We start from the raw sequence: 26,698 nt of genomic DNA, 5'->3' as shown, positions 1-26,698 counted from the left end.
ATATTTTTAAGTCGAGTTTGTTTATTTATAAAATATTTAGTGCTAGAATTTTTATTAATTTATAAAGTTAGTTCATATAATTTTTTTTTAAATTTAATATGCTCAATAACATTTAATTATAACCGGGACCAGTTTAAGTCGAAAATTAAATCTAAGAAAAAGTTTTATGTTCCATTAGTTTAAATTGGGGGCGATAGATTGTGACGTCACCTATACTCTCTTGGAAGAAAGGGGTGACATCTCATTTTCGCACACCTATTTTGTAACAAAATGGCAAATGTATTTTATTATATGAATATGTGAATTTTATTATAACTTTTCGAATCACGGAAAGAACTATTTATATTAATTTTTCGAGCATTTTTTACTGAGAAAGCAGCGATCTGTATTGCATATCTGTAGCAACTCTCAAAATATCTCGTATCTGTGACAGTTTTTAAGGTTCCCACAAAATAGCCAATGCCGTTGCTTTCGACGTGACGTCAGAGGCAATTTTTATGGTCAAGTGCACACATGGTGTAGGGCCCAAAAAAAGGAATGTTGCTGATAACTGTTCAATAGCTTGAAGCATTAACAAATTATAAACTCTAATTAAAACTAATTTACCCACGAAGGAAAGAGTCAAAAAAGGTTGTGATACTTGGCGTAGCAGGAACTTATATGGAACTTATGTTCTACATTTGATGATAACCGCAGTGGCGCGTTATAGCTTCATGGAACCTAGGCAGATTTGAATTAGGGGATCTATGTAGTGCTCAGACATTTTTCTTGGAGGAATTTCCCGAATCCACGTTCGTTTTTAAAGTTCTGTGCTGCGCCTGCACAACACCGGCAATCTAGAGCAGTGTTTCTTAACGGGGCTGCGGTCCCCCTGTTAAGAAACACTGCTCTAGATTTGATAAGAAGTTTGCCGGTGGGCCGCCAAGTTATGCAAAATTTCCTTCAGAATATAATAAAAACAAAACTGATGTATAACCGAATATCGTATTGAAAAGTGAAATAAGAAATATAAAGTTTACGTAGTTTTTTTAATTTATTTATTATCGTTTCGTACATACAAATTTGTTAGTACAGAAGAAATAAATGCAAATATGCTACTTACACCGCAGTATTTACTTCTTTTATTCCAAAGTGATTCTAAGAAATTATTAATGCTTGGAATTTTGATACAAATTCGTGCAAAATATACTCTCTTGTTTTCGGCAGCAATGCAAAATTTGCTGCCTTTCGCTAGTACATATTTTCGAATATTTTTTCGTTTTTTCTATCAATTTTTAAATCTCTCGCGTTAATTTTTAACAAAAAATAAAATGAGTTTTTATATTTAAGTTGTGAAGTTTGAATGTTATTTAAATAGATAATGAAATAATAAAGTTATGTTTTACATTTATTATATAAAAAAATAAAGCAATAATAAAAAAATCAATTTATTATAGATAATTTAACAAATATAAATTATTATTAAAAAAATGTCACAAAAAATTATGAAATATTTGGTGGGCCGCGAGTATAAAAAGGTTAACAACCACTGATCTAGAGTCCCCCGATATAGCACCGAATTTAAATTTTGATATTCTTACTACAGTAATGAGTTTTATAAAAGATTGGCTTGGGGCCCTGTTGGGAGCTCCGAGTAATTGCCATTTTTGCCCGTAGAATAACGTGCCACTGACCAACCAATGTCGCTCTCAGTCGGCCCGATATAGTTTTGCTAATTAAATAAAAGCGTTCCTTTGTAGGGCTAGAACCAGTATTCTTAGTTATCTTAATATTTTTACTAGATGGACTTTCTTCTCTGGCACAAGAAGGCCATTTAATTCAAGCACAAGATGGATTTGGCTCACAACGGGGTGGTTGGGTGATGATGGACAGGGCCTGACATATTCAGGACAGTTTGTTTGTTAAGTTATAGCAACGCAACACTTGGGCGATGCCTTCCGGGAGGTCTTTTAAAGGGAAATTGGCCTCTATTTAGGCGTTACAGACGTGGAGAAAACCCGGAAAACTCCACGTGGCCAGACTGTCCGAGCGAGGGGTACAAAAGACCGTTCGGCCACTGGTGAGCCTTCGGGACAGACGAGTCGAAAAATCTTAGAAATTTTTCGACTCGTGTAGATTTGTTTCCGGGTAGAGTTGCCATATGTCCCGATTTTTCGGGATTTGTCCGATTTGGAACATTTCGTCCCGATAGAGAAAATTTTCTCGGAATTTCCCGATTTGTTCATTTTCATCCGAAAATATTGTATTAAAAACAATCAAATAATAATTGTAGGCCTCTGTTGTTACACTTGATACAAATTACCTGCCCTCCATGCATACATTTTTAGTGATTTGTAGCGCACATATATCTAGCTCTGTTGGTCTCATGTGTGATGACATCAAAATTATCAATGGATGGTTTCAACGATGGATCAATGGTTACCTCTAGCCATAGTCTAGTTTTTTTATTTTATTTTTACTTTTTCCATCTGTTTGAACAAAAAAAAGAAAGCAGTAATTGAAGATTCAATAAAATTAATTTAATTAAAAGTATTCATTATTTTCCAGAATAGGTACTGTATTGCCTAATGCTTGATATCCATCAATTTTACCATCTTGCTACTTCATTTACAATGTCCTGATTTCTGGTTTTGAACCTGAAATATGGTAACCTTATTCTGGAGTCTCAGAGCGGTTATCCGTTTTTCTAGATCGGTCAAATCATTACTTCTCACACTGGAAAAGTTCCGAAAGTCCATTATTACTATTTGCAAAATGCTTGTCCCGAAGCTATATTACTAATTGCAAAATATCAGAAAAGTTCAGATTCAAGTCATTTTATCTGAATATTTGTTCTGTGATAGATGTGAATGTAATTTTGTTATTTTTTTAACCGTTTAAAAAACATTGATTTCATTAATTATCAGTTTTTGTACCATTATAAAACGAATAAGAAATTAATTGCTGATAAATAAAAAACCAGAAATAACAAAGATATATTTTGCAAAATAAATTTTTATTATTTATTTTATAAAAAGAAACACGTATTTCGAAGTGAAGAGGTAGCGATATTTACAAGCACACCAGTATTAGAATTAAGTACGATACACATCTATAATGCACACAGGAACAGTCCATACTTCAGACTTCGATATGAAGAAGAAGTACGACGATATGAAAACCTTTGGTTGAATTACAAGCATAAATACCCGAGTACCTCTGCCAGTGGTACACAACAGCAATTATCGTGGCAAAACTGTAAAGATACAAATAAGTTTATATACGTGTATATATTTCACTATAGGATATAAATATTCTGAAGCGATAATTACCTAGAGGATTATACAGAAGATTAATTTTTAACCATGGAAACCCTTTCCGAATCCGTATCCTCCATAACCACCGTATCCTCCGTAGCCACCGTATCCTCCGTAGCCACCATAACCTCCATAACCATAACCGCCATGGACGGGAACAACAGCTTTGTGGACTACAACGCCACCGGATGGGGCACCGTGGTATGGAGAAGCAATGACAGCAGCAGCGGGCAAGCTGTGAGCAGTGCCGGGTTCGTTGGTCTTGACGGCAGCACGGAAACCATGTCCGTCAGCTACGTAATGGACAACACGTTTTCTGCCATCGACGATACCCAAATTGTAAGATCCTACAACGTGACCCCATCCATCGCCGACTTCTTGGCGTCCGTTGGTGGAACCGTGACCATCGGCAATTTGGTAACCGAAAGCGTAGTTTCCGTGATCCTAAACATCAACAGTGGCAATATTAGTATCAATTTTATTACTAAATTCGCCGATTTTGTTGTGATACTTACATCTTGCTTCCTGGAAGAATGGCTCACTCCACCGTGTCCAGCGAAACCTGCATAGGCGCAAGCGAGGAGAGCACAAAGGATGGTTGCCTGTGAGCATATGAAGTTGTTAATATATCCAATAGTAGATATCAATCGGTAGATTGTATTCAACTTACCTTATACATTATTGCTTATTCTGCTTATTGAGCTGCTAGTAAGCGAGAACTGATGCTGAATGCTTTGTAATTGAAGCTTATATAGTGGTGGAGAGATAGAGAAAAGGTGACATTTGACCTCTGTCCGAATGGTACTTGGTGCCACATTCAGACCCGTGAAATATACCGCCAGAGTGACACACGGTCACAGTATTTGAAGGTCGGATCGGGAAAGAACGTTATGGACGTCCTTCACCTAAATTCTTTCACGTAATTACGTTTGTGACAATGATCTTACTTTTCAATTAAAGCTTCTTAACCTTACTATACAAACTCATTCATTAATTTCAATTACTTTCGCTCTCTTTAACCACTCGACTAGTATTTTCAACCTGGTTAACGGATGACATTGTCAAAAACACTTCATTCAATTGTCTTTAATTTAATTAATTTGTTTCTCGATGAGATTTTTCTCGTTCGTATTGGGTTGTAACTAGTTCGGCGAATCGATATACAAGGTAATTTCGAATTGCTCGAAGTAATAAACTGGAGTAAGGAGTAGATACAGAGTAAAGCAAGGACGTTCTGCATGAGGGATCAATAGCACCATAAACAATCTATTCTATGCCTTATCTATTGTCTGCTATAATTGTGTAGAGAATTTCCTTATATTTAAAAGATTAGATATTTGAATTTAGAAGGCTATAAACGATCAAAGTGCATTTAAGTAGAGATGCATCGCACGAGCTACGGCTTCAATTAATTGGTTTCTAATAATTTAACTGATTTTTCGTAGTTAATAATCGTAATTCATCAATGAGGCTGTGTTATATAATGTTTAATTTCTTAAACGAATGTAATCGTTTAAGAAAACAATCTTCATTAAACGAGCCCTACGATACAGCGCTTCATCATTAATTAACTATCTCCAATTTTAAATGATTATTAATGTTTATTAAGCTTATTTTGTCCTTGTTTATTTAAAAAAATTAATGTCACAAAGATAAAAAAAAATAGTAAAGCTTAGTCACTTTATAAAAACCGGTAAGTTTAGTATCATTTTCTGCTTTTCCATATTGTTCCAATGTCTTAATTGAATAATTATCATTTAAAATAAACTCTGTTTTTATATTTTGAATATTGTTCTTGTATAAATGATAAAAATCAGTTAGAGTTGTTTGAACGAGGTCATTTGCCCTGTTAATTGTAAACTTACTTTAATTACAATTTTTTATAAAGGTAATTAAAAAGATATCAAGCTGATTTCTCATATAAGTGAATTCGAAATGCATTTGAATAAGTCTTACATCATATTTGTTTTTTCTTTGTTTTAAAAATTATAAAGTTATTTTATAATAAAAAGCATAATTGCATTTCTAGGATTTTTATTAGAAATGTTTAAAAATAAATTACTTACTCTGCATTTTTTTTTTTATTTTTAAAAACAAGTTTTTATAGGACTTCTATTTTTTGTTTAATTAAAAGCAGAACAGTTTCAAAATTAGAATATAAAATTTTTTTATAAGTTATTAAATGAATATTAAGCAAATAAATACCGTTAAAAATAGCCTGCAAGCTAAAATGTATAGTATTTGAATGATACGATTAATGTATAAAAATGTACTTTATAGATAATAATATATTTGGGTATTTTTTGTATGACATTGAGGTATAAAAATACTTTTTTGGGAGAAATATCAATAGCTATTAATTATTAATTACACACTTCAATTAAGTTGTGCGGAATAATTGCTAGGAAAAGTCAAGTGCAAACAAATCAGTGAAAAGGATATTTGTCACGACAATAACCTACACTGTTTTTATTATAACAACTAGACTAGAATAACAAATAAAACAATTAATAGCTGCAATCAAACAAGAAATAGAGATACAATGAAATTATTATTCTCTTTTGTATTTTTGGATATATTGTAGTTTAAGCAGTATGAAGCGATTCAAAAGTTATATAAAGAAAGAATGAAACAATAAATAGATTAGTTTAAGTAAAATATGATAATTTTTCATAATTTAATGAAATTTATAAATATAAAAACAAATTTCCTTAATTGTAGCGGAAAACGTAGATCCGTTATTTTAATATACAGGTACAAAGTTTCTAAAGTTAGAATTTTTTAAATGGTCTCCAAGATTCATTTATTGCTATTAAAACAAGAGATTAAGATATGGTAACTGGTGTATCTTTGATTTTCTTTATTATTCAGCTAAATCAATGATTATACAAATAAAATAATAATAGAGGATTTGAATTTTTTTTTTACAATAGAACTTTCATTTTAAGCAAAACAACATTTTTATAAAAGTTTAGGCAATCTACACTAGCATATTTATGTGACAAAATTAAATTTATGTAAATAAATAAGATATTCATTAAAAACTGTATATTTTTTATTTTTTATGATTATGAGTATTTTTATTTTGAAACACACAAATTCAACTTTTGCATTAGCAACTTATTTCAAAAACTTTTACAGTAAAATTTTGAATAGCTTAAAATAAATTTAAAAATAAGTGTTATTAATAATAAACTTATAAATAATATAGATAAATTACTTTAATAAGAATATCTTTCATTTATAAATTTATTAAATGTTAATATTTTTACAAAATAAAATTAATAATAATTTTTTAGGAATAATTCGTGTTTTTAGTCTGTTTTTATAAATATCAAGCTATGTTTCTTTTGTAATATCTCAAACTTGTGAATATCTTTATAAAAATGATCAGAGTAAAAATTTATGTAAGCTGGAAACTGACGTGATAAACTGAAATATTGTTAAATATATTTACTTTTACAATTTGTTGTCGTAGAGATATGGATTTTTATGTTAATGTATGCTCTTTATTATTTTTAAACTCTTCCCACTCTGTGGAACTAAGACCTTTTTAACAAGCCCATTATAGGTTTGGCAGGACACATAAGGGAGCGCACAGTGGGACCAAATCCCAAAAAGCTGGCCAAAAGTCGAAAAATAGAGTTTAAGTTCCGGTAATTTCTAGTCGTGGGTTCGGTTGGATAAGAGTCCTTAGGTCGAATTCTAGACTTTAGCGCCCCCTATCCCTTATACCTGCTATTGTAGTTTAGTCGAAAGGGGACCCTCAATCGAGCTAGACGCGTCATGCAGTAAGCAAAGATTTCTACGCTATATTCAAGAGGATGCCAAATCTCTAAAAATCAATCTAATTTAAATTTAAAAAATGGAATTTGCAGCTGCAAGTGAGTAGAATATCATTATGTAACTCAAAATTGATAATAATACTTTATGTGATAACAGAAAACGAATGATTTGTACGAAAATGAACGGAAGATTACAACAGAAAATTTTAAACATGTAGAGAAAAGTTCATAAATTCTGTAGAGTTCTGCGACTGGACCGATCGCGTGTTGTAGATCGAACTATTATTGAATGAAAAAAATTAAAACTAGTTGCAACTAGCTGCAACTGTGTCATTGGTGCGAGTTCTTGCAATGTAAAACATAGTTTTCTGAATTTTGTACATTAATGACGCGGAATGCTTTGCTCTTTTTCTTGAATTTGTCTGGTGTTTTGAATATTGTTTGCATGTAGCATATAGGCTTGAAATCAAACTGTGGCAAGCGCATAGTGATAAAGAAAATAAAGAAATATGATTCTGAAAAACGAATATACAGAAGGGTTTCCGTATAGAGTTGGGTCTAATAGTCAATCAACCAAAGCCTGGTTTCGGTAGCTCGAATGATGAGAATACCGCTCAACAATTTTTCGAAAACTCAAGCATTTCTGCTGCTATTACAGTGGTTGATGAGGACTTGATTAAGCGTTTCCATGTCATATTGCAGACAATTTCGTGTGGCCATGAAGTCGATTTCATAGAATTTCAAGATTGTGCCTTACAGACAGCTCGTTACTTTGTGCAGTTATCTCCGTGGTTCTGCATGCCAACTTAGGCACATAAGATATTGATTCATGGTGCAGAAGTGATAAATTCATCGGTATTGCCGATAGGGCAGATGTCTGAAGACGCTCAAGAGTCTACTAATAAATACATTAAAAAGTTTCGAGAAGATTTTGCAAGAAAAGTTTCCGAGTGAAAACAGTGGAAGATATTATTTTACGCCTATTATTAATATCCGATCCGTTTATTTCGAGTTTGTGCGAATTACCTCGAAAAAACTCAAAGTACTTGTTTCCAGAAGCAGTTTTATTGTTAGTTGCGCCACTTATACCAGCAAGTAAGGAAGCTCCAGCGTTTTCAAAGTTGAATCATCTGATTGTGAATCAAATTATTCTTTGGATGACGATGCATGAACTTTTAATCAACTGATTGTATGCTTTATCGTATTAAACAATATATGGATTTATTTTGTATTTTTTCTATAAAAGTGGTTCGTGTTAAATCCGTCATTTTGTTTTTATTTCAAATTTTGACTTCGGATTCGTAATCAGCGATCCCAAAAACCCTCTAATACTGACTTTCAGCCAAATTGATAACTCTTTTGACTTTTGGCCAGCTTTTTGGGATTTGGGCCCACTTTGGAGCGGCCAGGTAGAGAGGGATTAGGACCGACAAATCCTGACGGACAGACCATTGAAAAATCTCTGGAGTTTTTCGATCATGTGGATTCGATTCCGGGTCCCCAGAGTGGTAGGTCTCCAGCTTCACCACTTGTCCTCTTGGTCGTCTTATGTTTTGTTTAATCCACTCTATTTAAGTTCACAATATTTATTTAATCAAAGTTTTTTATTATCTGATAAAATGTATTAAAAAAATACAGTGGTGTCTCGTATTTCGAATTCAATTCCTTCCAAGAGGTTGTTCGAACTCCGAATCAATTGTTTCCATTAGAAATAACAGAGTGAATTAATCCATTTCCAGATCCTAAATAATACCCATTTCGAAAAACAACAGCAAATACACATAATTTAAGATAAAAATAACACAATTAAAACACAAAAGCAATAAATAAAACACGTAAATAGCATTAACTAACATAGTCGCACATCGTCAACTGCGGCATCTTAAATATGCCGCCAGATCACATTTATCTCTTTTGTGCTTCGTGATAACTTTATTTTTCATCTCATTCGTCGATATTACAACCTTCCTCTTCGAGTTCGTTGCTTCCACACACTTCTCGGATGCCATGGATAACAAGTAAAGGTTACGTTGGGTTGAACAGAAAGTGTTCCCCCCGAGGTGTCGTTAGTTAACATGGATATGCGATTTAATTATAACATTTGTGAAATTTAACACATTATTACTAATGTGAGATTATATTCTTGTTTAGAAGCTAATTTTAAACTTTTCACTTTAATTTAAAAAGTTCCTTTCGGGAAATTTTTAACTAAAACATGCAAAATATACGAGGCGCCAAAAACTGCGAACTAAGAAAAATTGAAGGAAGAAATTGTTAAAAATTGTGAACAACACATTATATATATATAACCCAACACACCAAAAGTAAAGCAGGAAAAGCACTGAAAACATTCCAGCGTAACAGGAGAGATGACTTGGACTCAACAGTATGCTTCGAATGCATTTTTTCACTGAGTGCGTAGTTCGAACTTAGAATCAAACTTTTGTTAAATTTAGCGTTCGAAGTAAGAGATACCACTTGTATTTATATTTTTGCACCTTGAGAACTATTTATCTTTTCGTGTAACTTTGTTATAAAGCATAATTTGTGAATTCTATCAAGTGTGTTAACCGTTTTAACACTAATTGTAATTTTAAATATTCTGATGATGAGAGATTAATATTAAAATAAATAATTTCTTATGTTTAAGCATAAAATGTTTTATCTTCTGAAATAACAATGGTATTGAAATAAGATAACTAGTATACTTGACATGTTTGTTACAGTAGAATTCACTTAATATAATCACTTTGGGACTTGACTGTTCTGATACCAATATCCATGATTACAATCAGGGCCGGATCATCGCATAGACAAATGAGACAAATGTCTAGGGCCCGGTTTTTAGAAGGGCCCGGTCAAATTGTCTATTTTGAAAAGATTTGTAAATAAGATAGTTTACTTTTCTGTTGGACAACAATATATAATAAACAAACAAACAAAAATATATTGCTTTTTATATGGTTATTGTGAATTCTAAAATCCAAAGAAAATGTACAGTACGCGCGCGCCTCCAGTTTGTTATTGTTTAATCCGCTTGGAGACGTTGTGTCCGCGGAAACCCCCCGAGTAACCTCCTTCAACCCGTTTGTTGATATCTTGTTTCGGTGGTTAGCTACGGCCGTTTATGTGAAGTGGTGTTTGTGGGGTTTGGCGAAAATCAGCTCTTTGAAAGAACATTGTTGTTCTGTGAAATTCTGTGTGAAACTCGGAAAATCCTTCACGGAAACTTTCCACGGGTGGGTGAAACAGCCACCCACCCCAAAACAGCTCGACAAGTTCGCTCAAATGTTAAGGTGATGTTGACCGTTTTTTCGATGCAAAGGGGGTTGTGCATCATGAATACCTACCTACAGGCCAGATAGTCAACACTGAGTACTACCTGGTGTTATGAAACGCCTAAGAGACAAAATCAGACGAAAACGACCCGAACTTTGGAGGAGCGGCGAGTTGATTTTTTCACCACGACAACGCGTCGGCTCATTTGTCCCTCAGAACACGAGTTTTTGGACAAAAACAAGACCGCTGTGCTTCCCCACCCACCTTACTCACCTGACCTGGCCCCATGCGACTTTTTCCTGTTTTCCAACAAACTAAAAAACACGTTCAAAGATTTGTCACCATTCCAGAAATAGAAAAAAAACGACGGAGGAGCTTATGAGCATTCCGGAAAAAGCGTTCCAAGATGTATCAAAAAGTGGAAACACCGTTGAAATAAGTGTATATGTTGCGGAGGAGACTACCTTGAAGGGGACCCTGACAAATATTTTGTGTGTGGTGTTTTTTTTTTTTTGTAATAAATAAAGTTCGGAAACTTTTTGAACAACCCTCCTATTCTTATGTTTCTTCTTATTGAAAGTAAAACTCCCAATAATTTAGAATATTCTTTATAGCGATAAGAATAATATTAACTATATGTATTCTTAAATCCTGTGAAATATTGTTAAATAATTTTGCTTTTATTTTTTATAGCAAAATTATAAGCAGCTGCAGTGTCCGTATGAAATTTAATAGAAATAATAGTAACAAGATTTATTAATTGAAAGAGCCGGGAGGGACCCAGAAGAAGAAAATGTCTAGGGCCCTAAAGTGGGTTAATCCGGCCCTGATTACAATAAACAGATTCTATTGTACCATGTAAATATAGAAATTTATATAAGTATGCAATGTTGTATGTGTACTAAAGCTGTTTGTAGAGTAATAAAAATAATGGAAAAATTTTAAAATTCTTTTGTATTTCTAATAAAAATTCATACAAATTGATTTTCATTAACACACAAACAATAAAATCTAGAAAAATCAATAAATCATTGAGATAAACTTTAAATACAGAAATTTAATAAACAAATTTTATTAACACTGTGATATTTACATAATATACAGATAAAACTTTATACATAATCAATAAATAACAACAATTTTTATATAAAAAAAAAGAAATTTTTGCATTGTTAATTCATATTTTTATGAAATGATGTATACATTGTAACTTCTATGTACATTTTCAAAGATGAATTTTAGATAAAATTTGAAATATAATATTTAGGAAAGTAATTAAAGTAACTAAGGAAACGACTAGAAATCATTTTAAAAAACATCTTTTTTTCATGGGAAACATTTCTTTCTTCCACTTTTAACAAACAATTTAACAAATTTAATTAAGGAAATTATGAAAAAAAATTTGAATTTTTTTACAAATTAATCAATAATAATAATAATAATAAAAATTGATTGTAAAATTCAATTGATTTTTTTTAAAGGACTGTTATTTATTATGGCTCAAAATAATATAGATGATTAATATTATTATATAGTATATAAAGAAAACAATAATTTTGTAAACAACAACGGATACACATCCATAATAATATAATTATTATTAATTAAATCTGTTATTTTCTGAACAATCCTATTTGTCAAATTCTGAACTATTCCATTTTTTAAACTTTTTAAACTTCTAAGTTAAATTAAAAATTTAACAAATTGAAAATAAACAATAATTGAAAATATAAGAATACCTTTCATCCTAAGTATATAAGCCATAACAACCATTGAAAGAAACCTATTATGCTTGACCAAAGCCCTGATTTACTTTCTAGAAGCTTCTGAAGTTCTTTATCTTTTTGTATAAAATGTTCTATAATACTTATCTTTAATTCTGATGACCAGTATTGAACTTTCCCATCATTTAAATTAACTTTACAAACTTCTATCATCTGTAATTAATCATTAATTAATTATTATTTAGCAGTTTAGCATAATTTGATAATACAGTAGAGCAGTGTTTTTCAACCTTTTTGAATACGCGACCCCTTTACAAGTTAAAAAGTTCTGGCGAACCCCCTAAAGCGATATTAAAACTATATCAGTGATTTTAAAAATTATGTATTTAATTTTCTTTCTGTTGAGAGAAATTATTGTTGACTAAAATGAGAATTTAAGAAGGATCGACAATAACTTATGACACGTATGGTATGATACTTCCCTCTCATAGGAACATTGGGTTCGGAGTGCTGTTGACCTTTTTTTTTGGACGACAGTATTTAACTTCCACTTTTCTACTTATTACTTTTTTTACAGGTCAGCTCAGCACTTTTTCGGCTATCATTTTCAGGCCCCTCCCTGGCGAAACCCATCATTCACACCTAAATGTCAATCAAAAAACCAACTGTACTGTATAATAAACAGATACAGCTTTCTCGCCGAAATTCTAGTTTTTTAATATAGTGTAGGACCTACAAACACTTGTCTTTTTCTTTTACCCGCGACCCCCCGGGGGGTCGCGACCCACAGGTTGAAAAAAACTGCCTTATACCAGACGTCATCGTCATATGTCTTGACGTAATAATATAATTATTAAAAACATGTGACACGGTAACAATGCTAGGCTGCAATTTTTAATATATTTAGCTAAAAATAAATGCTCTCCGCCTCGAATTACTAGTGGTTCGCCCCTGCACATCATACTTTGATAATACTNGGGTTGGTCGGATAATTGAAAAGTCGGATAACCGAAAAGTATGAAAAAATCCATTATTAGTGTAGTATATTAGTATATCCCATGTAATTAGTATATTAGTATATCGCTATTAACCAACTTTGCGTTGAATTTTCATCAATGTTAAGCCTAACAAATTTTTTAAAAATAATAATCGTCACTATTGTATCGTTAAAAATTATTTTATTGCTCACAAAACAAACAAACATTCATAAAAGTCTCGTTTAAATACTGGCCTCCCTTCAATGGTCAAGTCTGTTGCCAGCTAAAACACGCAAAAATTTAACAAAAATAATATTAAAGTAGCCAAGACATAGCCAAATATTGTAGTGCCACATCACTAGCGGACATTTGAAATTTGCCAACTACAACGGTCAGTTAATCGTTGTAACAATTAATTGGGGGTCAGATAATCAATGCTCTACTGTAATTTAAAATCATGGAGATCTTACAAAATTTTTCAGCTTAAATTTAGTTGAATATTTATCTGCAGATAATAAAATAATCTGTTTGGATTGCAAAAGAGGTTTTTCTACCACTTGAGTGAAAGCATCAACATTTTCTTGTTCTCTTCTCTTACACACAGCATCTATTAATTTCTAAAAGCAATACATTAATTTAAAAAATAAATTATTAAAAATTATAATTATATAAAATTTCAATAATTTTCTTACCAATAAATCTTTTAGTCCTGAATGATATGAATCGTAAACAATAAAATCGTCTAGGAAATCTTTATATTCTCTTTCTATTCTATATATTTCATTTCTTAATCTATTATTACAAATAACATTCCATAAAAAATTTATAACTTTATTAAAAAATTAATTTATTTAGAAATCACTTACCTTGTTTCTAAATCTGATGCATTAATAGGCAATTGAATGTGATTTGGTGAAGTTGATTTTTCAAATCTTTTCAGCAATTCTTGGGACTGAAATAAGTTAATTAAAAATAAATATAGTCTTTAAATCACAGATTCAAATTCTGTTTGTAAACTATTAATGAATATTCATTTAATTCAAAATTAAATTAATAAAAATTAATTTCTAATATGTTAAATATTAGAAATTAAGTTTTAACTTGAAAAAAACATTATTTTTTAATAAGCTAATTAATTTTGCATTTTGTAATGTAGAATTAGTAAAATAAAATATATACTTTTCTATCAATGTAATCTTTAACTAATTCTTCATTCCTTTCATTAAGTTGTTTTGCAAAAATTGATATTTTACCCTAAAAAAATTAATTTTATCATAATTAGTTAAAATAAATTTAATAAATTACACATATTTAAGAGTTATTAACAAAAGTTTGAGTACATGTAAAAAGTAACATGGTAATACCTTCAGTAGGTCTAAGAATGTTGTATATAAACTTTCTTCTTTTAATTTGATACAATGTCTTTCAAATAACTGTAAATATATAATTAAAATTTGTTATAGAATTGTAAAAAATTTAAAATTCATATTTAAAATTCATATACAGTATATATATATTTATTTATTTATTTATTGTGAGGCTCTGGACAAATCCAAACCCTCACTGAAATTTGCATTAAAATAATTTTTTTGTATGAAAACATGACACATTTGTTTATTGTTTAAAGTTTATAAGTCCTAAGATTGAACATCTCCAAGTTATGGGATTAAACTAAACATTGATTTTGACTTCTCCTATGATCTAAGCTGATATCTCATTACATTTAGTAATGAGTGATCAACCTCTTAGAAAGTGAGAACGAGGAAAACGACCAATCAAAATGGGCGATCAAGAATAGAAATGAATAAAAACCCAGGAATTCAAGGATATGGCAGCTTCTTCTCCCAAAAGTTCCAAGTGTCAGACCAATTGTTGTGTGTGTCTCTCTCTCTCTCATGTCCACCTTCATCAGTATCTCCTGTCTTCAGATTCACATCTTCCCATCACCAGAAGTCAACCGCATTGTCCTGGGGACACTGAGATGCTGAAGGAACTGTCATTCATGAGCCAGGTATAGTCCATCACTTGGAACTATCTTGGAAAAGAGAGGAAGACCCAGAGGCCACTACCGACTTAGATCACTGAAATCTTGTAAGCTCATTTTGTGTCAAATAAATGGCTTTTTGTAACTGTTGTCTATCCCAGTGACCATCACACCAACATACCCTCTTAGTAACCCCTCAATCCACTCGACATTTCCCTACCATTTCCCTGTCAGCAACCTTATAATATGTTAGGCATGTATTATGTTATTGTGTAAAAGAATGAAAATTTGATATCATAATAAATAGCAAATATAATAACCCATGTTTAAATAATTATATAAATTAGATTAAATTATAAATTTAAATAAAATTATAAAATATATTTTTAATAGCAAACTGTTTTTAATAGTTTGTTATTAAAAAAACTGTTTCATTCAAATACATGTTTTCATAAGTTAATAGATTATTTGTGCGAAATAAATTTTACATGTTAATTAAACAAAAAATAAAAATTACTGTAAATAGACCTATAATAATAAGCTATTGTTATCAGAGGATGCTGAGTTACCAGACATTCTGGATTATCCAGTACCAGATTAATGAACTTCTATTGTATCTAGATTTTAATTTTCTGTCAATATTGTCACTATATAACAAATAATAATATAAAATTGTCAGTAAATAATGTAATTTAACAGAGAAAAAACTTGAAATCCAATTTAAATTTAGTTTTAAGATTAACTAATCTGACAATATATTAGTTTTATGCAAACATGATTATTCTTAGAATACTTTAACAAAATGTTTATTGGGAAAAAGTAAATTATCATCATGTTTTGTAATATCAGTTTTCTTACAGTAATAATACAAGGTCTGTTCAAAAAGTATCGGACCTTTTTTTTTCCGCGTAAACCAATGATGCGAGAGAGGCCTCCTTCGGTGGAGTTGTGGAGGGGACAGTCATGCACAGCCCTGAATTTTTTTCCGCCTGCAGGAAGCGTCAGTCGTTGGCAATCGGCGTATGAGTGAGGTCATGTAGTGCGCTCTCGTCGGATTTCACTAAGCTGGAAAATGACTGAACAACGTGAGCAGCGATATTACATCAAATTTTGCCAAAAATCTTGGCGATACCCGAGTGTAAACCATTCGCTAGATTCAGCAGGCTTTCGGGGACGATCCTCAAGGCCAAAAAAAGCGCGGCAGGTCCACAGCAATATCAAAGGTCATGTTGACAGTTTTTTCGACTCTCGTGGGGTGGTGTGTCGTGAGTACGCACCACAAGGCCAAACCATCGCAAAGGAGTACTACCAGGAGGTCCTTCGTCATCTTTCCGATACAGTGCGATGCAAACGACCGGATCTGTGGTCGATCAAAACTTGGCAGCTCCATCGTGATAACGCATCCTCCCATTCTGCGCATCTGATTCGGGCTTTCGTCGCCAAACACAATACTCCTGTGGTTCATCACACTCCGTACTCTCTCCATATGGCTCCGTGTGACCTTTGGCTATTTCTCAAGCTGAAAATGCCGCTATTTAGTTGAGAGAAGACATCATGCGAAATGCGACGGACCGGCTGATAACCATTCCAAAAGATGCGTTCCAGCAGTGTTTCCAGCAATGGCAGGAACGCTGGGAGAAGTGTATACATTACCAAGGAGACTACTTTGAAGGGGATTAGGGTTTTGTACCTCAAAGTCAATAAATTTATTTTTGCCGACCAAAGATCCGATACTTTTTGAACAGACCTTGTATATGATTAATTTATTTTCTCTAAAATATAAATTTACAAATTACATCAATTAGCAATTTTATTGTAAAATACATTTTAGTTTTCAGTGTTTGTTGTATTAATTTTCACATTACTGATATTATAATAATAAAAGGTAGACAAAAAGAGAGAAACAAAAATATAAAAGAGTATATTGTATATAGCACATACACAATCTTCTTTTAAGATAATTTAATTTTAATTCAACTTAAAATTGAACTTATGTATTTTAAAGCAACAGCAAGGAAAAATATTTGACTAAAGAAAACTTTATGCTGTTTCTTTAATTACAGTTATAAATTTATACCTTTAATTAGAGAAAACTGTTGTGTAATTTATATAAATTCTAGAGATGATAAAATGGAAAGCTTACTTGCAAGTAAACTTGGAATTGATGGCAAGATTAGTTCTTGAGTTTTGCAGTATATAAATGTTCAAGATTTTAGTGTTTCTCTTGATGATTAACAGGGTGATAACAGAGCTGACTAACAGCATTACCAGGTCTACTCCTTGCAAGTAAACTTTTTATTTGCTATTTATATGCTTTCTCGTTAATGAATGTATTGATGTCATATGCAAAATATGCAAACAGATAAATATTCATTAAGCTTTTCCATCAAGCTGGCACAAAATTAAAATAATTCATGTCTATTTTTTGAAAATGTATACCTGTATGATAAATAATTATATACCAATACAAGTTAATAACTTTAAATTAATATAAATTTGTCTATGTTATAACATTCTAAAAGTCATTGACAAAGAACTTTTGATTTATGCAAATTTCAATTAACATAAAAATCTCACAAGCTCATCTATAATGTAAACAAATGTCATCTACATTATTAAAGAAATGTGTAAAAAATAAAAATATTAAATCAAAGTTTTTGTAATATTATAAGTTGATATTTGAATATACAATGATCTTTGAATTCTTATAAGAAATATATGTTTTTGTAAAAATCAAATTTTATACTTCAGACCATATTATTTGTGTATGTGTATACAATATAATTTAAAATTCAAGTGTTTTAGAAAGAAAACATTATAATTTAAACAAAACAATATATTGTTATGTGCAAGATTTATGATTATACAAGACTAAATATATTCAATTTTTAAATATAAATAACAATCATTATAATTTTTGAAAATTAATAATTTATATAGTTAAAAAGAGGAAATAAAAGAACAATAATTTTACTCACATCAATTGCTTTAATACTGTTTTCATCAACTATTTTTTTCAGTTGAATAGGTTTTCTAGGTGTATTATCATCATTATTTGTAAGTTCCTTAAATTTTTCTAAAGATTAAAGCAAATAAATTAAATTGATAAATATTAAATGAGTGTTAACAACTTACCTAATGCAATATTTGCTTCATTTTGGAAAGTTGTTTCAATTAACTGAGTATTTTTTAACTTTAGACCATCAGCCATATTTAATATCATATTCTACAAGGTATAATTACAAATAATAAAAATAAAAAATATTAGAAATTTAAATATAATAATCATATATTAAAAAATATATAATTTTTTCTTACATTTAATGATGTAATATATTTATCTCTAATTTCTGGTTCTATCAAATCTTGTAATTCTAATATGAATTTTGTTTTTACTTTCACTATAACAGAATTAACATGTTCTTGAAGCTCTGTCAAAGGACAAGGCATCTGAACATTTCCTATAATTTCTTCTGCATATAGCTGAAAATAAACTTTGTGATTTTTTTTTCTATAAAAGAAACCAAAAGTTACAATATATTTTACCTCCATTTGATTTTGAAGCTCTGCACATCTTAGTTTAATTTTCTTTTCATTTAATTCATATGTTTTTTCAAAATAATGTGAAACATCTTCGGTAAGTTTAAGCTTTGCATCTCCTAGAGCATCTTCAAGACTAACATAATAAACAGTTATTTATTATCTATATTTCATATTTTTATAAAAAAAAAAATCATTTCATGTTAGTTTTTGAAATTACCCTTTAAGCAGTTGAATTATTAATTTTGTAGCCTTTGCAAATGACTGATTATGACATTCCTGTCAAAAAATAAATAAATATTAATACGGTAAAACTTCTTACATTAGGCATTAATGGTTTCATAATGTGGCTAATTTAGATGTCCAGACAGAGGAGGGAAAATTGTTTTCTCTTCCTATCTATCTGGAACACCTCTAAATTTAATAAAAATGTAAAATGGTAAAATAAACAATATATAAATTATAATATAAACCAAACTTCTTTATTACATATTAATGATAAATATACTTAATATGATCATCTAAAACACTGTTTTACTTTACCACATAAAAATCTAAATAAAAATTAGTGCTACATTTTTTCATTTTTATTTAAAAATTTATTGTAATATTCAATACATTATGTTTTTGTTTTTTTCTTTATAATTTGCCTAATCTCTAAGTTATTAGGAGTAAAAGCAGAATATCAAATATTACCTCATGTATTTCTGACTCCATATTATTATCTGTATTAAATTCTAATTTCAGATAGCTTACTATTTAAATTTGCCACAAAGGAATCTTTTCGTCCTGTTTTAAAACAAATTCAGTATTTAAAACTAGGTTTTAAATATTGTTCAATCTGTAAAAACTAGAATAAAATTTGAAATTCAGTTTGAATAGTGACTTATATTCATTAGGAAGCTGAAGTTTTCCTAAAACAAGATGAAAACGTTCTTTCATGGTAAATTTAAACAGTCGACTACATGAAATAAGCATTTAATACAGATAAAAGCAGACTATTCTAATTCAAAAGACATTATACAGCTCTTTGATGGATAAATGGTTTTTGTATGGAAGTAGTGTTTCTTCCTCTGAAAATTCTTTAGTTGTAGCATTACTTGAATTCATTATTTTGTCTAGTACATTAAGTGTTCAACAAACATTATTGTGAACCTCTAAAGCAGTGCTTCTCAAACTTTTTTGGATCACTGCTCCCTTTGGTTGTGACTGTTGGTGGTAATGCCCTGTTCTGTGTACACAGAACAAAGATAGGAGGCAACAAAGCCTATTGCCCATATCATGTCTAATGCCCTCTTGGATAATTCAAAATGCCCTGCAGGAGGCAATATTACCCACTTTGACAATACTTTAGAGCAGTGCTTCTCAAAGATTGAACATTAGTAAGTCAATTGTGATACTTCAAAGATCATTTCTTTTTTCAATTTTTTATTTTTCTCTGCTTTTCTCTTCATCAATTATCTGCTTTAAATCCTGCATACATAAAACCTTTTGTGATGATTTCAGTTAAAACATCTGCCCAGACACCACAAGTTCACTGAATGACATCTAACATTGCAATATTTCTTAGAAATTCAATTATTCTTGCACTTATATGCAGTATTGATTAATAACTATATTATTTACTTACTGTTTGGCAATTTAACTGACTGAATAATGCCCTTATATAGTGTAACTTTAGTTGGACTTGGTAGCACATCAATTAAAAGTGAATAGTCACATTTGAGCAATTTGCATTAACATACTTGCATTTTTGGTAATGAACGTTTAAATGAAGTAATTCAATCAAAAAATATTACTCTTGTTCACTCATTCGAAAATATTAGAAATGATTCAAATACTCTTATTATACTAACAAATTATGTGAAGTTTGTTCGTTAGTTGTAAAAATTCTAGGACATGAAGTATTTCCAATAACTAATGGCTTTGATTTGCTTCATTCCATGCTGAAACAAAAACAGTAATTTATTCCTAAAATTCATTTTCCCCTGTACATATCACTGCTTTTTCAATTAAGGATTGAAAAATGACAGTAAAATACTCTACTTTCATCTGCATTAGGAATGTTGTCTGCTCAACAACAAATATGTTGAATTTTTTCCAAATGCTTAAAGATTAAATTTCTAACTTTCAGCAGTTGAAAATCAAATAGAAGCTGATTCACCAGAAAAGATATTAAAGCTTATATTGTCTTATTAACAGAAACAATCCATTAACACTTTCTGTATAATGTAAAGATGGCATACATGTGCCTGACCAACTTATGTCAAAAAGGAGTGTCCAAGAATATAATAAGCTTGTTATATTATAGACGTTTTCCAGTTTCAATTCAAAGAATTCAATTTAGAGTACACTTAAGAAGGTTTTCCATTATTTATACACAAAATTTAAAATTGGTAAAGATATACCTGTAAATCTTTTGCTTTCACAGGTTTATTGTTATGTTTATCACTGAATGCTGTCATTTCAGCAACATAAAATTTAAAACAATCTTCAGTGGCTGTTTGTTTAATTCTTTCAATGAAAGCATTCCATCTGCTTGGTATCTACATTGAATAAAGAAATGTTTTACCTAAATTTTATATATATATATTTAGAAATTATATTTAATGTATCATGCATTTATATTGAATGTATTTTATTGATATTTATTATTGTTAAATATTTAATAATTATTTTACCTCAGCTAATGAACCTTCATTAGCAGCATTGACCAAAATTTCAAAAAGAGTAGCTAATTCTGCTCCAGTTATAGGTTTATCTAAAACAACAGTATTTAAAAATTTTTTTTAAATTGTATTTTCTTCTAATCAATTCACCTTTCAAATTTACTAACGATTTTTTTCTTTTGGAACTAATGACTGTTTTAACTTGTATATTAAATCATCTCTTTCTTCTTTATACTCAAAGGTTAGATCATCATCTGTAGCCTATTCAAAATAATATGTTATTTATCAATTTTTAATAGTCAAAATAAAAGAAAATTTATAAAAAGTCTCACCAGAGATAAATCATTTAAAATCCGTTTTCTTGTGGCAGGCAAAAATAAAGTATGACAATCTACTGATTTAAAGATATCTATCGGAAGAAATTTCAACAGATGTTTTGATAGTTTTGTATTGGTACAATGTAGGATTTTAAAAATAATATTTCACTATAAATAACCTTACCCATTAATCTAATTTCATAATCTTCATTTTCTCTTGTGTGTGTTTCCATGAGACGATGAAGCCATTCTTTTGATGTTTCTTTATCAACTGTTGTTTGAACAAAGTCTTGCACAATCTAATATTTATTTTATCAATTAAAAATATGAATATTTTTTAAACTGTTGTTATTTAATGAACATAATAATTTAAATTTATGTAATTAAAAATTGTTTTATAGAAGTCATCATCGTATGCTAAATTCAGTTAAAATAAAATATATTTTATTTTAAAAACTATATAATAAACAAATTCAATTTTTAAATATTGAAAAAAGTTCATTTAATACATTATTTGTATTCTTAAGTTTTTGAAATTTTAAATTAGTAATATATATGTTACAGTCAAAACCCGTTTTTAGTTAGAACGCGTTTTAACTAGTTGAAACTAGTTTATACTGAATGTCTTTGTTAAAACCCGTTTTGTCTAGTTAAAACTAGTTTATACTGAATGTCTTTGTTAAAACCCGTTTTGTCTAGTTGAAACTAGTTTATACTGAATGTCTTTGTTAAAACCCGTTTTGTCTAGTTGAAACTAGTTTATACTGAATGTCTTTGTTAAAACCCGTTTTGTCTAGTTGAAACTAGTTTATACTGAATGTCTTTGTTAAAACCCGTTTTGTCTAGTTGAAACTAGTTTATACTGAATGTCTTTGTTAAAACCCGTTTTGTCTAGTTGAAACTAGTTTATACTGAATGTCTTTGTTAAAACCCGTTTTGTCTAGTTGAAACTAGTTTATACTGAATGTCTTTGTTAAAACCCGTTTTGTCTAGTTGAAACTAGTTTATACTGAATGTCTTTGTTAAAACCCGTTTTGTCTAGTTGAAACTAGTTTATACTGAATGTCTTTGTTAAAACCCGTTTTGTCTAGTTGAAACTAGTTTATACTGAATGTCTTTGTTAAAACCCGTTTTGTCTAGTTGAAACTAGTTTATACTGAATGTCTTTGTTAAAACCCGTTTTGTCTAGTTGAAACTAGTTTATACTGAATGTCTTTGTTAAAACCCGTTTTGTCTAGTTGAAACTAGTTTATACTGAATGTCTTTGTTAAAACCCGTTTTGTCTAGTTGAAACTAGTTTATACTGAATGTCTTTGTTAAAACCCGTTTTGTCTAGTTAAAACTAGAATTTACTGCTAGTCAAAAATGAATTTGAGTTAAAACTAGTTTTAACTAGACAAAACGGGTTTTAACAAAGACATTCAGTATAAACTAGTTTCAACTAGTTAAAACGCGTTCTAACTAAAAACGGGTTTTGACTGTAACATATATAAGTAAAAAATATAAAAATTAAAAGAAAATACAATTTCTCCTTTATAAATAACAGAAATTATTCAACTAAATCAAATCAACATTTATAATAATACATCACTAATTCAATTTTAGTCTTTTTAGTGTCAATGTATTCTAAGTTCAATAAACATGATGTAATTTCAGTTTGAGGTGTTATTTTAAGCATTGTTATTATGTGTTTCTCCTAAAATATGCCAATTAAAATAAAATTAATGTTTAGCCATTAATTTGTTAAGTTTCATGAAAACAAAATAAAAATAAAAAAGGAAAGAAAGAAAAGAAAAATAATATAATTACTTAAATATTTTGCCAGTTTAAATTGCATAGAATTACAAAGATACAATATAGGAAAGTCACTCTTTCTATATTAAAATAAATAATTTTTTCAAAATAAAAGAAAAAAGATACAAAATATATAAAATGCCAAAATTTGTTATTCGCAATTACAGTCAAGGTGTCCAATCATTTTCAACCTGTTGATATTTTTTAGGGGGAAAAGTTGTTTGTTTAAATAGAAGTTTCTGCTATAAATTGCATTGACACATCAATAAACTTTATTCATGTGTCAATGCATTTTATAACAGAAACTTCTTAATTCTTTAATTTATTCAAAACTAATGATACAAAGGCAATAGTTTTCATGTTTTTGATTATTTCATAATAATTGGCTAAAAGCTAAGACAGAACATTTATTTTATAATTTCTTCTCTAGATTTTTTCATAAATTAATTTCAAAAACTGAATTTTCTGATATGTTTTCATGCAAATAAGTAGTTATCATTTACTTTTAGTGAAAGGATAGAAAAGTTTTAAATTTCTTTGGATTTAGTATTATATTTGAATTTTCCAAGTGAAATATTCATTTATGTAAATAAAAAAAATATGAAAAGTCATTGTTTTTTTCATATAAGTTTATAAGTTCAGTAGTCATAACTATGGTATTTATGATACATTCAAGTGTATAATGTTTGCATATACAGAAGTGTTTGTTTCATAATTTGAAAACATGTTATAAAAAATAGATACTTTAGTATATTTATATAAAGTAAAATACTGACTATTTTGCACATTTTTACTTACCCAGAGGAGAGGTGGAAAGCTCAATAAATCATGAATAAATTCTCCAGTCCATTTAGATCTTGACATTTGTGATCGGAGAGCAAACAGCTGAAAGATTTAATTAACTAGATTTTCATTTAAAATTATTATTGAAAGCAATTAATGAAATTTTAATTATTGAAGTATATTCTAATAATTAAAAGATAGTATTGCTTCATATTTTAAATTATGAATTTAAAATTTATTTATTTCATAGTATTTGCCTTGCAACAGAATAGAATATTTCATAATAATCAATAAATTATGGACTGCAGAATGATTGTCGAAATATAATAATAATTTGAAAAATGAATTATCCTATATTAGAAACTTTGGTACTTTTATTTTTCTTTATATATTTTATAATAATTTTATATTTTTTAATATAATTATTTAAAATAACTGTGGATGTGGCATCCTTGACAATTCCTGCAATCTGGGTATTTGAATAATCTTCCTCATGATAACTTCTATAGTTATTTTCTTTTTTAGAGTGCATTCATTGCATGTATAATGGAAAATAATACAAACTAATTTCAAACTGGCTGAATTCATTTTTTTTTATAAAGTGGAGGCAATACAGAGTAAAAAAGCTTTGTACTGTGAGAATAATTTTACTACATTGGAAACTATGTTTAAAATCTGAAACACTTTAGAATTCATAATAAGTGAGATAAGTGTATTGAAGAATCTCTGAAACTTTTAACAAATTGATCTAAGTTTAAATGTGTATGAATCATTAAAGCAGAGAATTTCAGAGTACAGAAACAAAACATTAGAGTCCTGTTAAAATAATTAAAAACTTGACTGTCCCGTAAAATAAATAATAGAGAGGTTGTGGACAACGTTTTCTATGTGAAAACATGTACATCAGACATTCAGCACCACCTTCCTATAAGCCTAGAAGTTTGACAATGGCATTTGGAATGTCCCGCATGATTCCACTGACATTCCAAATGCCATTGTAAAACTTCTAGGCTTACAGGAAAGTGGTGCTGAACGTCTGACGTACATGTTTTCACATTGAAAACGTCGGCCGCAACCTCTCTAATAATCAAAATTCAGAACTTTCTTTTCTTCAAAATTATGATCTCACCATTGGTAACAGTATAATGCAGAGATAAATTCAAAAATAATTTAAGTTAGATAAAAAATTTAATGAAGAAATCATAACTAAAATCATCATCATCATCATCAAAAAAGTTTAATTCAAGAAATGCATGAGAATATGTTATCAAAAACTGAGAAGTGCCTTTAAATGATTCTTATAATTAGAGTTACAATTCAAACTTTTTTGAATTGACATCAGATCATCAAATTTAGAAAGTTTTGCTGTACTATCTACTATTCAATAAACATTAATGTCAAATGATACACTTTCAGTGAAAATAATGTTAGCATTAAAATTTGAAGCTTTAATGTCATTTGAAATTTTGGATGTTTTGTTATTTTTTAAAGTACTAATTTTTAAAACAAAATTAGATATATTTATACTAAACTATATTATTAACTATTTGGTTGCTATTTGTTATTGAACTATTTCTAATATTGCTAATTGCTACGCACAAATCATTCTGTTGAAATAATATTTTTTGTATTATAAATAATTGCAATATATGATTTTTATAATTTTTAATTACTTTAAAACTGTATAAATAACTAATATCATTTGAAAATCAAAATAATGAAGGCAGTTCTTTGTAATTATTTCTATTTCATGTATGTAACTATCATAATATAAGTAATAACAGACATTTTTTATTGTTTTTATAAATTTCTGTTATATTTTTTTGTAGGTACTTATAAATAAGTATTGCAATTTTTATATCCAGTAATACTAAATAAAAAAATATGAACAAATTTATATTTATTCTAAAAAATTATCTATATTGTTATATATTTTATAGATACAGTAGTACTTCAGGATACAAAATTAATCCATTCCTAAACTGAGATCATATCATGAAAATGTCGTAAGGTGAATCATTTTTCCCCATATGATTATATGTAAAACCAAATAATCCATTCCAACATGAAAAACACACTCAAATTAAAGCAAAGTAGTACATTGAAAAAAAAAAAAAAACTTTAGTAAGGAAAACACTGAGAAATGCATTTTGAAGTTGTAAATGTATAAATAACCATAATAGAATAATAATTGATAAAAAAATGTAGTTTTATTTGCACTTTACCTTTGAAGATAGACGATGGTGGAGGTGTAAACTGGTAGCGGAGGAGAGGGAGAAGGGAAATGATACTAAAACTTAACTTACATAACATAATGTAACAATAACTTAAAAATAACTTAGAAAATATAAAAAAATTAGTGTTGTTTTATATATATTTTTAAAAATTTTTATTCACTGCATTTTGCTTTCTTTCCTTCATTTCTACCAGCACTTTCACTGGATAGAGGTCGCTTGGTAAAATATCTATCCAAAGAGGTTTGGCTTTACCTACTTTTTAAAATGTTTCTAAAATGACTTAGGCAAATGTCATTACTCCGAGCAGCAATAC

General features: G+C 29.3%; 2 protein-coding genes across 2 annotated transcripts in view; both read right to left on the bottom strand.

Moving 5' to 3' along the window:
* Positions 1-2,405: 2,405 nt before the first annotated feature.
* LOC111626306 (adult-specific rigid cuticular protein 15.7-like) lies at positions 2,406-3,975 on the bottom strand. Its single transcript, XM_023369628.1, has 3 exons — positions 3,967-3,975; positions 3,812-3,898; positions 2,406-3,740 (listed from the first exon to the last, which is right to left on the bottom strand). Exons 1-3 carry the CDS (start codon positions 3,973-3,975, stop codon positions 3,339-3,341), a joined length of 498 nt encoding a protein of 165 aa, XP_023225396.1. The 3' UTR covers positions 2,406-3,338.
* Positions 3,976-11,884: 7,909 nt separating this feature from the next.
* LOC111626287 (guanylate-binding protein 2-like) overlaps positions 11,885-26,698 on the bottom strand; it is a 37,859-nt gene continuing 23,045 nt past the window's right edge. Inside the window, exons 7-22 of the mRNA XM_023369605.1 lie at positions 21,756-21,870; positions 21,587-21,663; positions 21,422-21,515; positions 21,267-21,346; positions 20,994-21,131; positions 18,806-18,864; positions 18,592-18,721; positions 18,364-18,528; positions 18,181-18,271; positions 18,024-18,121; positions 14,426-14,494; positions 14,241-14,315; positions 13,928-14,013; positions 13,754-13,853; positions 13,532-13,678; positions 11,885-12,297 (exon numbers count right to left, since the gene is read on the bottom strand). Coding sequence (XP_023225373.1) covers positions 12,103-12,297; positions 13,532-13,678; positions 13,754-13,853; positions 13,928-14,013; positions 14,241-14,315; positions 14,426-14,494; positions 18,024-18,121; positions 18,181-18,271; positions 18,364-18,528; positions 18,592-18,721; positions 18,806-18,864; positions 20,994-21,131; positions 21,267-21,346; positions 21,422-21,515; positions 21,587-21,663; positions 21,756-21,870 — 1,719 coding nt within the window. The 3' untranslated portion in view covers positions 11,885-12,102. The remainder of the gene's footprint in view (positions 12,298-13,531; positions 13,679-13,753; positions 13,854-13,927; positions 14,014-14,240; positions 14,316-14,425; positions 14,495-18,023; positions 18,122-18,180; positions 18,272-18,363; positions 18,529-18,591; positions 18,722-18,805; positions 18,865-20,993; positions 21,132-21,266; positions 21,347-21,421; positions 21,516-21,586; positions 21,664-21,755; positions 21,871-26,698) is intronic.

This window comes from Centruroides sculpturatus, unplaced genomic scaffold, assembly GCF_000671375.1.
Source record: "Centruroides sculpturatus isolate CEXI.00-Female unplaced genomic scaffold, Cexi_2.0 scaffold182, whole genome shotgun sequence".
Taxonomy (NCBI): domain Eukaryota; kingdom Metazoa; phylum Arthropoda; class Arachnida; order Scorpiones; family Buthidae; genus Centruroides; species Centruroides sculpturatus.
This window is presented reverse-complemented; position numbering and strand designations above follow the sequence as displayed.

Bases quoted from the DNA above. Each gene is read 5' to 3' on its own strand.
- LOC111626306 (XM_023369628.1), bottom strand. The intron at 3,741-3,811 runs GTAAGTATCACA...GTTGATGTTTAG, and splicing joins ATTCTTCCAGGAAGCAAGAT to GATCACGGAAACTACGCTTT.